Raw genomic sequence first — 13,196 nt, 5'->3', positions numbered from 1 at the left:
AACTGTTCAAAACTGGCACCTATGGTAAATTGTGTAAAATAATTAACACTTAAACACTTTATTGAGTGCACATATAGTCACCCTGTATATTTGATACTTTATATACTTAATTCAAATAAAGTCAACCTTTATAGCTAAATTTATTGTTAAAAAATAGAAAACTTAGCACGATTAGACTCATCAAATGCTGCACAAATCAGGCAAAAAAAAAGTCTCACCTCTGCACTGCTCTTTGACTTTGTCATAGGTGTACCCCTCTGTGCACTGTGTCAAAGAAACATGTATTTTTTGTAACATCATGTATAATGAAATAAAATGCAAGTTCAATTTTCTCATCAATGAATAAAAATGCATGGGTGGGGGGGGGGAGCAGCTGATTGTACTCACTGAGTAGGTGACGGGCTCCTCAGTCTCCTGGGGGAAGACCTGAGTGAAAACCGCACAGAGACACACGCAGAAGCCCAGCATGTCGACCAAACCTCGGGAGCAGACTCTGGAACAAGACGCAGAGGGAGCGAGTGGAGAGAGAGAGAGAGAGTGAGTGAGTGAGTGAGTGAGTGAATGAGCGTGCGAGATCATTTTCTGCTTGACGAGCCTACACGTTTTAATACCGGTTATTACATCATGATGGCACTGCCTAACGAGCCCCAACACCTCCCGCTGCTGGCCTGATGTTTATGTTGGCATATCTCCAGCTCAACGTGCCCCTCCAACCCACAGAAGTGTTTTTTATCTGCTGTTTTTCTCCAACAGGATCAGTGCGTAATGCGCGTAAAGACCGTGCGTAATCGTGTCCCTGTGCGCCACTGTCAAGGACGTGCAGATAAGTTACAAACATATGTGATTACAGCTCATTTGTTTTTCTTTTATCGTATCTTCGTGGCACTTGCTGCTGATCAAGTCACAGAAACAAGCAAATTAAAATGCTTTCCCCCTAAAATTCAATATCCCCCCTTTTTTCCAGCAAGGATATCTGGAAGAGTTTCATTACTCCTGAGCAACAAAGCGGTGAGAGCTCTCTGCTCCCTGGTTTGGAAACATACCTGCAGCTACCTGCGGTTATTCCACGTCTCCTGACGCGCTTAGGGAAACGGCTTTGGGTTCTGTTGCTGCAGATCCGGACGTGCGCGAGGCGAGCTTCCACCTTCCCCGCTGCGCAGAGAGGATGTTAGGTGTTGGACTGAGAACAGGCTTTGGGATGAACATGCGGTGAGTACAGTAGGGGAGGGGAGGAGAGAGGGGGAGAGGGATGCAGGGCAGGTTGTCCCTCACTGGGAGGGGTACAGTAAAACATGGCTCCCTCTATGGACTGATGGACAGAGAGGAGGAGAGGGAAGGATTAACAGGAAATTACTGAGCTCCGTTTGGAAGCGCCCAGATTATATTAAAAAAACTTGTTTTTGTTTAACAACACAGGTTTTGGCACATGTACCCAAACTCACAGTGAGAACTCAGCGCTTTATAAAGTATGCAGTCAGTGTGTGTGTGTGTGTGTGTGTGGGGGGGGGGGGTTTGGTTCTAGTGACGTTTGGGGGCAATTTTAAGACAAAATGCCTACATTTGGGGACAAAAGTCGAGTCCCCATTTGGTTTAAATGCCATTGGTGGGTTGAGGGTTGGGTTTAGGACCAAGGTGTGAATTGAGGTTAGGTTAGTTTTAGGGTCAGGTAGGTACTTGTGAGGTTATCCTTGTGGTTTGTGGTCAGGGTTAGGCTGTAGAAATGTAATGGAAGTCAATGGAATGTCCCCAAATGGATAGCTGTGCAAACATGTGTGTGTGTGCGTGTGTGAGCAGCAGGTGTTCTGATCAAACCTTGCGTTGAAGAGCTCTGTCAGCGACCACCACATTAGGTTTTAAACCATTTCATGGTGTTTACAAGTTGCCTCCGCTTAAGGAACATCTGCTGGAATTGGCATGGCTTCTTGAATTTCTCATGGGTGAAGACACAGTAAGTGATTGCGCGTTTGTGCGCGCCAGCAGCTTGCTGAAAGATTGGAAAGAGGGAGAAAAAAAATATTGGCACCACCGCTTTTCTCCTTTCTTGGTGACCTTCTGACTCCTCAGAGGGTGCGAACACCGGCAGGTTGATTGTGTTCACTTTGCTTCAAGGAAAATCATCAAATATTTTCATTTAAGAACAAAATCTTTCAACTGCTGTCAGATCCACAAAAAGCTAAAACATCAAAATCCTTTTCTGTTCAATGAAATATGGATGGAACACACACAAAGGAATACAAGACCTTTTTACTCTTCAATAAAAGTTTATTTTAATTGGCAAGCTATAAACACATGCAAAGGCAGTGAAGATAAAGTACATAATTAATCAAAGCTGTTCTGAAACAACAGATAAGCATTTGGCCAATGCTAATAAGAGGATGAGAGAACTTTCCTATTGGTTCTGGTCAGGAACAAGAACTATTTAGACACAAAGGCTAATGTGTTTGTGCCCACAAATCATTTTATTGTTATAAAATAAGCAGCTTAAGGGGGACACATCATGCAAAACCCACTTTTTTTAGCCATTAAAGGCATTTTATTGTGTACTTGGAGTCAGTGCAGAAAATTTGGTCTTCATTCTCCTCTGGCTTTGGGTCAGACTCTGGCTCCAACATGTAAGGCTGGATGGACAAGTCTTCCCTTGTTGACATCTTTTAATTAATCTGTAATTAAAGTTTCTGCAAGGTATGTACAGTGGTTAGACAATGAAACGGAAACACCTGGTTTTAGACCGCAACATCCCTTTCAGACAGCTTCCTCTTGCGTCCACAGTTAATTCTGTTGGATGTGGTTGGTCCTTCTTGGTGGCATGCTGACATTACTCTGGATACTGTGGCTCTTGATACATCACAAAGACTTGCGGTCTTGGTCACAGATGCACCAGCAAGACGTGCACCAACAATTTGTCCACTTTTGAACTCTGGAGTGCCACCCATAATGTTGTGTGCATTGCAATATTTTGAGCAAAACTGTGTTCTTACCCTGCTAATTGAACCTTCACACTCTGCTCTTAAAGAGACAGCCTCAAACCGAGTTGATCTGAGACACATCTCAGAAAAGAGGTGAAAGAGGGGCTTGTGGAGTTACAATAAAGACCAAAGCATTGCAGTTTCACTTTATCCACTTTACTGAATGACTTAAAGTGAAAAAGAAGGATTTAAAAGCATGATATGTCTCCTTTAACAGGGATTGTGTGCAGCTTTCATGATAAATGTTCTGTAAAATATGGCCTCAACAGGTATCCGGTTTAAACAGGTTTAAACTGCAGCACATACAGACTCACAAATACGTTCTATAAACAAAAAATAAACATCAAGAGTCATGTTAAGAAATAACTTAGAGGAAAAGATATTACATCAGTGAGGTGCATTTTTTGACGGAGTATCTTGAGCTGGTATTTTGTGACGTTTCTTTCGACGCTGAAGGCAACGCATCAGGTACTGTTGGCAGTAAAACATCAGCCAATCAGTTCCTGATGCAGTACCATCCACGTCAGAAAGCCTCTTTCCCTCCAACATCAAAATAACTGAAACAAAAAAAGACTTCTAATCCAAACTCATCCAAACAAGACATTCTTATTATTCTTTTGATGCTGCACTAATACAATAGCCAGTACTGTACAGTACACATCATCATAAGTCAACATGGCAGTAGAAGCATCTGGATAGTGTTTTCATGCAAATTCAAAGTGGGCATCCATTGTGAGATGAGGCTGGACTTCAAAAGAGTGGAGAAAAGTGGGGTAAGGGGTTTGTGGGAGACGAACACGCAGACACAGAGGGTGTCTATGAAACGTGCTTGTGTAATCGCAGTGACATCTTCACTGAGGGTCCTCCATCTCCTTCCCCGCGCGCTCCAATAGGGCAGCGTTGACGCCGGTCGATGGGGAGAGCAGCCGAGGCGCTGCACTTAGCATAATCCCAGAGGCCATTGTGAGAGCAGCTAGTGAACGACTCACAGTTGCCAGCTGAGATTTCACCAAAACACAGCAGAACACGAGGAGAACGGGACAGGACGGGGGGGAGATCAGAGACGCAGAGGGGAGAGGGGGAGGCTCTGGTGATAGACCAAAGTAAGCAAACAAATACACATACAAAGTGGTAAACAAATAATCTGAAGATGTTCTCTGTATAAAAATGTTTGAAGGGTGGTGGGTGCAGGATTCATTGCATTAAAGAAGCAGAGCATTTTCTTCCAGGTGGACCGCACCTGTTGGCTCCTATTCAACACTGCAACTCAATGATCATTTCTTTTTTCTTCTCTTTTTTTGACCAGTCACCAAGTGTTTTGTCTTGTAACTGTCAGACATGAAGAGATTACCTGAAGCTCGAGTGCGAAACCCTTTGTGATCATGAGATTCACACGCAGGCCGACACGTTTGCAGTCGAGCTTCGGTAAAACTATACGGTCTCCAGCTGCCGGACAATAAAAAAAAAAAAACATATGGGGCCGAGTGTTCGCCGCTACATCTGCAGAAACGAGATGAAACACGAGAGTTTAAGGCAAACTGCAGAATCTCTCCAGGTGATTGTGAGAATAAACAGCATCGTCACAGTTGCCTGCAGAGATTACCCAGTTAGCCTTTAGGATTCTCACCCGTGCCTTGTCTAACACACGCACGCGCTGTTCTGTGGTGGGTGTGTTACATCTAAAAGAGTCAATTGACAGCAGATGTCTAACAACAATCAGTATAAAGACAGCTCTGACCCCCCCTTCCCTCACTGATCCCCTAAAGGTCTCGGGTTACCATGGTGATTAGGCCCAGGCACGTGCCTCACATTGTTGGGCCGCATCCTCCGGGGTCAACCGCACACCCAGCTAGAGGTCAGATGTCACCCAGGCGCCCTCGCCAGCTTTCAGCCTTTGACCCCCAACAAACACTGGAACAAATTGAGAGATCGGGAGAAGGAGGTGATAAAAAAAAATAAAAGTGATTCGACCAACAAAACATGAATTAAAAAAACTCCTGACATGTTTAAGGATTGTGAGTCCAGGTGAGCAGTTTGTTGCAGAAAGGATGAGGTGGAACAGTGGTCTGCAGATTACTGTATGTCGCCCTCTTGTGGTGAAGTTTTATACTTTTATATTTTTTAAACATTTGGTGCAGTTCTGCTTCAAAAGACAAAATCAAACCAATGAAAACAATCTAAAATATGAAACCAACATATAAAGAAGTCATCTTCATGAAACTGAGGATTAATGCACTGCAACAAAAAACATAAATCTTAAAGTAAAATGCCCATATATTCATGAGAGTCAGACATATATAATTATGGGGAAAAACAAACGTTGACCTAACTTTTCTTTAATTAACAAATCGCTTATCTGGACATTTCAGCTCATCTTTGGCCCAAAGGTGCATTCTTTACCACTGAGCCCAGAGTATGTTGGGCTATTCAGGTCATCGAGTTGTAAAGTGCTGCTCGGACGTTAACAAAAGAAAAAAACTTAAGTTTATTAAATGGAACAGGCTGACAGTCCACACTTTGTTAGGCAGTGAATGAACAGAGTGGTTTTGACAGGCCTAACCTCTTAAGCTTTGGGTCCCACTGAGCTCGGCACAGCTAGAGCTAAATGCCATCTGTCCCAACATCATGAACCCCCCTCCACCCAAGCCCCACTACCCCCCCCCCAAACTGTCCCCAACAGTTTGCTATACAATCATGAGAGTGCTATTAAAAAGGAATTCTAGTCCATCTAAAGGCTTATTTATCAGTAAAATGGTTAAAGGATGCCAACTTTAAATGCTTTGCCAAATTCAATACGTAAATAAAAAGCACTTGGCTCACAAAATATTGACAAAAAACACATCTGCATTTGAAGAATGCAAAGAAAGTTACTATGAATTTACAATTTAAATTTAGCTGTAAGTGAAGTTGGCAACTCTTTTGAAAAGTTAATTTTTTTTGCATCTTCTGTTTGTGTGCATCTGCAGCTCATTCCTTAGACGTCCACTGTCTCTGTTGTAGGGTTAAACTTGAAAAAAAAATTGAAGACACAGGAGGGGAAACTTGGAAAGCGGGACTTTGTCTGCTCTATGACCGACATATAACCAATAATTCACAATTTAAAAATATGCAATACCTGTAAAGATTCAGGCTAATTAGTTCACATCTCATTTTTTTCTAATTAATTTAGTGCACTTTAACTTGTGTTAATAAGTATTTTTCCACAAAATTTTCAGTTGTTCAACTAATGCTCGTTTGTGTTTAGTCATTTCAACATACGGCACAATAAAATGATGTGTCCTGAACTTTAGCCTCCTCGTGTTCAGAGTGTCGTTAGCTGTCATCTAATGTTAGCAGCAGAAGAAAACAACCCTTCGTGCCCCGCAGCCCTGTAGTGTGCACTTTAGCACTTCATTAATGTCCTGGACGTTCGCTGCACAAGCAATTGTCCTCTCTGAACAAAAAGACTGACGCATTTTATCAGTTGGAAGCAGATTTATCAAAGCAGCCTGATACAATAGATGGAACAGCTCAAATCATGAAACAAGGCTGCAGAAGGCCTCCTGGTGAGGCATATTGTGCTGCTTGTTGATGGTCCGGTTTGAACTAAGCGACATGTAGCGACATTCGGATAGAAACGCTGTTGCACGATCAGCAAAACGTGTGTGTTCAAGAACAGCATGGAGTGTGTGTTGAAAGTATGTACAGTGCTTTTGCATACAGGAGTCCATGCTGGGAAATACAGGCAACTAACAGGCCTCTGGGAGGTGCACAGTGGCTAAAAACAATTGGGATCTGGATGAACTGATGTGACATGAGTATTAGTTCCTGTCTTTCCGTTGGGAGCGTCTGCAGAGGTGAAAGAGGGAGAAAAAAAGGGCCAAGAAAAGGAGGGAAAGACGATGAGGGGGGGGGGGGGGGGCTTCGATGAAGCCTGGGAAAGTCAAACCAATCAAACTGCAACAGTTTGAGCTCCACAGCCTGAATGTTAGGACTGTTTCATCCACAGCACAGCCATATTAAAAACAAAGACAGCTGGAATGCGTTGAATGTAACAAAAAAAATTGTCTTCTCAAATTTTCCACTTAGTGACAAATTCAGCTGTTCATTTGTAAAAACAGACAAGTTTCCTCCCAAGATCAATGAAGTGCTCATCTCTTTTTGTATCCCAAGAATACCAATTTCAGAGCGCTAAGAATCGATCGAATAAATGATTTGAACATCCAAAAGAAAATTTGGCAACTTCTCTGCTAATACTCTAAGCAATATCAGCTAAATCACCAAATCTTTTTCCTGCTCAGTTCGGCATCCTCAGAGCGTGGAGGAATTTACTCTTTTTAAACGATCCCGTATTTGGACTGCTGCGGTGATAAAACGAAATACCCGAAGACATCCCCACATTTTATTCTACTGCGTCACACAGTGGAAACAACGTTTTATTTGCCATTTACAGGGTATGAGACCAGCTGCTGCACTGCAGTCTCACATGAGACGGGCCAAAGCCACGTCAGACCACTCAGCGTCCACATATTTACATCCCATCTCAGCTATGGGGATGCATAATTCCCCACAAGCATCATGGCTTTAACCTTACATCAGTCCATGTCCTGCGCACGCATGACTGAGTACAATTACAATTTCATATGCTCCTGCGTATCAGCCACCCGAGCAATTTTCTGCCATTTAAATGGGAATTTATGTTTCATGTAAATGAGCAGGAGGGAGTCTATTGAAGTCCATCGGAGGGCTGGCCTTTTCCCAGGGAGCGTTTGGTCTCCATTTACCCTCTTTAGATAACAGAGTGAAGATTTGATGCCTCATCATCTTCGCCCTCGTGTAAATACAGAATCACCAGAAACAAACAGGACTCAATTTTAGGCCTAAATTTTCAGACGCTGTTTATTGAAGTTATCGATTTCTTCATCAGTTTAATATCGCACATTTTAAGTTTCTACTTTTTCACCAGGTTTCGAACGCCTGTATATATATGTATATATAAGGGTATACAGTATATCGATCTAAGGTTGTGCTGGGCGGCACAGTTGGTAGAGCTGTCGCCTCTCAGTAAGAAGGAACCGAAACATGGCTGAAGACAGTTCGGGGTGGAGTTTGCATGTTCGCCCTGTGCATGCGTGGGTTTTCTCCGGGTACTTCAGTTTCCTCCCACAGACTGAAAGCTTGCCTTTTAGACTAATTGGTAACTCTAAATGGTCTCTATGTGTCCCTGTGATGGACTTACAACCTGTCCAGGGTGTACCCCGCCCCTCGCACAGTGACTGCTGCATATGGGCACCAGTGACCCCTGCAACCCGGAACAGAAGAAGCGGGTAAAAATGATGGATGGGTGGATGGATGGATGGATGGATGGATGGATGGATGGATGGATGGATGGATGGATGGATGGATGGATGGATGGATGGAGGTTGCATTAATAGATTTTCTTACATTTATGGTAAACATAGTATGGACTGGACAAGTAACAAACAGAACTAATATTGTCTGTCATTAAGACAATATTTTGAGCGAAATTACTTAAAGTAGTATATGTTCTTTTTGATATTATAGTTATTTTGAATATAATGTATCAGTATTTCTTACATGTGGATCAAAATGTGTCATGTTCAAGAATGATTAATTTTAAAAAACTTTTTTCTCTGAGGAAGCATCAACATACAGAGAAATGTAAACTTTTACATCACACTGCAATAGTTTGAATAGTTTCAGTGCTTGAAATTTAGCTAAACTACACGACTGTACGTCGGTCAGGTCGTGAATATAGATTTGTATTTAAAGATTCCTTCAACTGCATCTATTTTCAGTCCCAACGAGAAGATCTTTGATGAAACATCTCGGTTACATTCACGTTTCATAAGTTATTGGCCGTTTCGTTATTGGAGTTTAAGTTGGACATTTATACAAAGAGCATTTTCCAGCTCGTGCACTAAAAAAATAAAAGAAAATCTGCAAATGTTAACATTTTAGATTTATTGTTACATGCACCTCATTTACTTTATCCATTTTTTGGTAAAAATATAGCTTATACAAATATAAAAAGTTAACAAACAAGCAGAGTACTTTTCAAAATGTTATTTTCCATAAAGTATTTGTTTACAATGTTCACTGTAAAAAATGAAATGTTGGATTTACTTAACCATGTTATGTTACCTGGTTCCACTTAACTGAGTTGAGTAAATTCAAAGCAACATACTCGTGTTCTTTGGCTAAAAACTGGTATATTGCTTTGAATTTACTCAACTCAGTTAAGTGGAACCAGGTAACATAACATGGTAAAGTAAATCCAACATTTCATTTTTAGAGTGTTTTATTCCACAAATCGTCTGTAGTTCTGGAAATAAATGCAAAATGATGTTTTTTTCCGCTGTTCAAACTACATTTATTATACAGGTTGTTGAAGAAGTGGTTGGTTGCCTATTTTATGTACGGTAGTCTTCTAAGTAAAGACTGTAAACCACAAAAACCAAAGGCTTTACGCTGATCTAAAAAATAAAGACGGTTTCTGACAATAATGTAAAGTTAATGGCGTTCTTGACGTGCTGATAAATTTATTCTTGAGAGAAGACGCTACAAAAGTGGCACTCTTGTACTTCGAAGACAAAACAGACACGAAGGGAAAATATATTGAGGAAAACAAAAGTACCGCTGTTGTGAGGCGAGCTAAAAGCTACAGTGAAAGCAGGGCTTGCTCAAACATTTGAAGTTATCTGCAGATCCTGCAGTGCTAATGTTTATTTTCTAATAAAGCCGCAGAACTTATCATGTGCAACTTTAAACCATTTCGATGTAAATGGAACTGGATTATATGTTGTATGTGTTTTGGCCCAAGGATGAGACAAAGTCCAAAATAAAATAAAATAAAAATAAATGAAAATGCAGTGCTCCAGGTAAAGTGCTGTCTAATTCTGAGAGAAGACTTCGGGGACCAGCAAAAAGAGCAAGGCAGCCCACATTTGTGATTGATGGTCTCTGTCTGTGCAATAGCTGACTGAGCAACAAGCACAACTCTCCTATTCAAACACTTAATGGCATGCGCACATCCTATAGTGTGCTCAGCTTCACATTTATGCACCTAACCCTATCTGCGCTTTGTGGCGTATCGAATACAGTCAAACAAATCAGGGTTGTTAGGGGCTCGTTTGACAGAAGGACGTACCATGGAACTATGGCATCTTGTTTTTGTTTTGGAGCCTGGGCTGTCACCTTTCATTCCCTGCTTTCTCGCTCATCTTCTTTATCCCATCACGGTAGTCTGTTTAAAAAAAACAAAAGACACAATCACATTTTTTGAAAAGTTGTTATCCTAAATGCACGTGCATAAAATACTTTGTCACACTGTTGTTGATCTATGGTTTAACAATGCTGCATACTGTAGGAGCCCATTTCTGGCAGTCCTCGATCCTGTCACGTCTCCCCTCTGGTGCCAAGACATGTCTGATCTGGCTCCAGGCCAGGCCGGGCTGGGCCGGTCGCCACCACGGCCCCAGCAGCCCCAGCAGCCCCAGCTTAATGCTGACACACCGCTACCATCAACCAGGGAGGAGACCTCTGGAAGATGCTGAAACATCAGCAAAGCACCATTTCTGATACCCGAGGAGGAATGCACTTGTTCCTCTCCTGCTGAATGGAAGAAACGGCCACATACACATGGAGCTACATTCTTCCAGCAGCATCCCGTTGGAAGGCAGAGGATTTCTGTGAGGCCGAAACGGTTTGCAGGAAGGGGGGAAAAAATGCAAATGCAGTAAAAATGGCCACACCCCTTCACACCAGCATTCGATCATTACCGAAATTTAAAAAAATACTGATTTTTGTTGTTTCTTAGTGTGGTTGAGAGTTACAAGATGAAACCCCAAAGAGTAATAACCACAAAGCAAATGATTACAAGTTGAATACTACATTAGTATTAAATATGAGGTTCAATATATCTGATTTCCAAACAGATAACATAGTTTTCCTAGCAGGACTTTTGGGCGTAGACAAATCAAGCTGCATTACTGTTTATAAACTAATAAGACAAAAAAGCAATTTTTCTGCAGATGGACATAAAAAAAGATTTTGCAGAATTTAGAATTTTATAAAGTAGCAGCACTGAAAGTAACGTAATGTGAGTTTTCAAAATTAACTGACAACTGCGCGGTTTTCCTTTGTGCTAACCCTAACCATGCAAATGAGATCGGTAGAAACGTTATCAATACGCACAGATATCAGGAGTGCCACTGATTGATGATTCAAACCTTCTCCCTGTAGCCTTGTTTGTGACCTCTGACTTCTCACCCCTCCAGGGGCTAAACTTATTACCCTTTGACTCGTGTGACCTCTGCTTTGAAAGAAGCCAGATTGAATGATGACCACAGCTCGGGTCCTATTGGCCACTTTCTGACCAAACTGTGGCCAGAGGGCTGACCATCCGGACCCTAGCGGGATGCGTCCCTGGCCCTGCCACACGCTTTGTGGATAATACTATTAACAAGTCAATATTCACCCCCCTCCAATAAATATATANAGGTGGAGGGACGCTGCTTTAATCATAAGGAAGAGCAGAAAAGGAAGAGGGGGAGCAATTTGCAAAATGGATATGGGGGGTTATTTGTCATTTATTTTTGAATAATTGGACACCAAACAGCAACGTAATGAGTTAACTTGGATATTTTTTTTTACAAAAGTGCCAAAACAACACATTGGCTGTCCCGAAACATTGTTAGAAAAAGAACAATTGATTCTCAACATCAGCATTTAATTCCAACTGTACCAAACAAAAACTACAAACAAAAATTTTAGTCGTCTGATATTTTTTAAATGAATAAACCCAAATAAAACCATAAAAAGCTGTCGTTCAGGTCATCCAAGTTAAATCAGCACCTCAAATGACAATGTTAAAATGTTAATTAATCACATAAAACAAGGTATTCTGATTTATCTGTGTTTTTTTTAAGAATAAATCTATTTTATGTTTAAAATGGGCGTAGCGTTTTACTGTACCTCCATCTCGAGCAGGAACAGAAGACGGCTGAACTGGGTGTCTGCCAGTACACCACGTTTCATACAAGACATGTGCTCTTCCTCACACACCCAGTGACACCATTATTAGCCATTTTTATTGCAATGTTTTTTAGCCAGTAACCTCAGAATTTGGTTTGTTTTTTGACAACCTGGGTGTTTACATGCAACTCAAATAGATTTTGTAAGAAGGGGATAATTTGTCTTTACTTTAATACATTTTATTACACTAATGTGTATAATCTTAACAAACTAAAGCAAACTTTGCCATTTATTTTAAACTTTTTTTACCCTTCTCAGAGTTCTACTGAAATTTTATTATTTTATTTTTTGTTATACTTTTTTTTTCGACCTCATTTGACTGAGGGCCTTTACCCAAATGTGATGAGGATGCATACTGAGGGTGTACCCGGGGGCATGCGTAATGCGCTTTGTTTCCCTCTACCCATAAATGTGCCAATGAAAACAAAACTTGAGACTAAATAACGCAACAAGCATGACCCCCCCCCCCAAAAAAAAAATGTTTTTAGTACAGTAACAAGAAAATAAAATCAGAACAAGAAACAGTTGTTGCTACTAGAATTGACTGTGCTGAAGTTGTTAGACCTGCGGCTACAGTGGAGCTTGTAAACAACTGTATAAGCACGCATTCACACTCACACATGCAGTCCCACATCCACACACACACACACACACACACATAAGCAGCACAGGCTCAGTCATTACTCTGAAAAATCGGTGAGAAAATGCACAATCAAAAAGAAAAAGAAGAGCAAAAAAAAAGAAGAAGGTAGACAAAAAAAGGAGGTAGAACAGAAACAGAAAACAAAATAGTACCTTCTAAAGCATCCATGGCTTGAGAGAAGGGTGGGACACCTGCAGAAGCTCGCGTGGTCTATCCACAGCCACTCAGCAACTGCTGCCTCATGGAGTGTGTGTATGAGCCACAGAGAGAGAGAGAGAGAGAGGATGTGTGTGTGTATCACTGAGGCTGAGGGAGGGGATCCTACCATCCTACCCCTCCTCCTTCACGGGACTGTGCCTCCCTAACAGGATGGAGGGGTAGGTGGGGCCACTGCAATAAAGCAAACACACACACACACACACACATACACACACATTTCTCCTATGGTTGTTATGTCCTCGTTTCTCCACTGTTTCCCGCCTCCACACTTCCATCTCCTGTCTCTTTCCAAGACTTGCGCTCTCCCTTCGCAGACACGCTCTCGCCCCTCT

General features: G+C 41.7%; 1 protein-coding gene across 4 annotated transcripts in view; it reads right to left on the bottom strand.

The window, feature by feature from the left end:
• The window catches only part of efemp1 (EGF containing fibulin extracellular matrix protein 1), a 31,837-nt gene extending 18,946 nt beyond the window's left edge, over positions 1–12,891 (bottom strand). Inside the window, exons 1-7 of one of the 4 annotated variants that reach the window (XM_014028534.1) lie at positions 12,798–12,890; positions 10,117–10,212; positions 4,745–4,877; positions 1,813–1,984; positions 1,044–1,152; positions 388–493; positions 219–264 (exon numbers count right to left, since the gene is read on the bottom strand). In XM_014028534.1, the coding sequence (XP_013883988.1) occupies positions 219–264; positions 388–468 (127 nt within the window). In that variant the 5' untranslated portion in view covers positions 469–493; positions 1,044–1,152; positions 1,813–1,984; ... (1 more) ...; positions 10,117–10,212; positions 12,798–12,890. Of the gene's footprint in view, positions 1–218; positions 265–387; positions 494–1,043; positions 1,153–1,812; positions 2,587–4,744; positions 4,878–10,116; positions 10,314–12,797 lie in introns of those variants that run through there. The other 3 variants (XM_014028393.1, XM_014028461.1, XM_014028606.1) reach the window with 3 other exon arrangements.
• Between the last annotated feature and the right edge of the window lie 305 nt (positions 12,892–13,196).

The sequence above is a fragment of the Austrofundulus limnaeus genome, unplaced genomic scaffold (genome assembly GCF_001266775.1).
Source record: "Austrofundulus limnaeus strain Quisiro unplaced genomic scaffold, Austrofundulus_limnaeus-1.0 Scaffold0, whole genome shotgun sequence".
In the NCBI taxonomy this organism is placed as follows: Eukaryota; Metazoa; Chordata; class Actinopteri; order Cyprinodontiformes; family Rivulidae; genus Austrofundulus; species Austrofundulus limnaeus.
The sequence above is the reverse complement of the archived record's forward strand: the minus strand, read 5'-3'. Positions and strand labels throughout refer to the sequence as shown.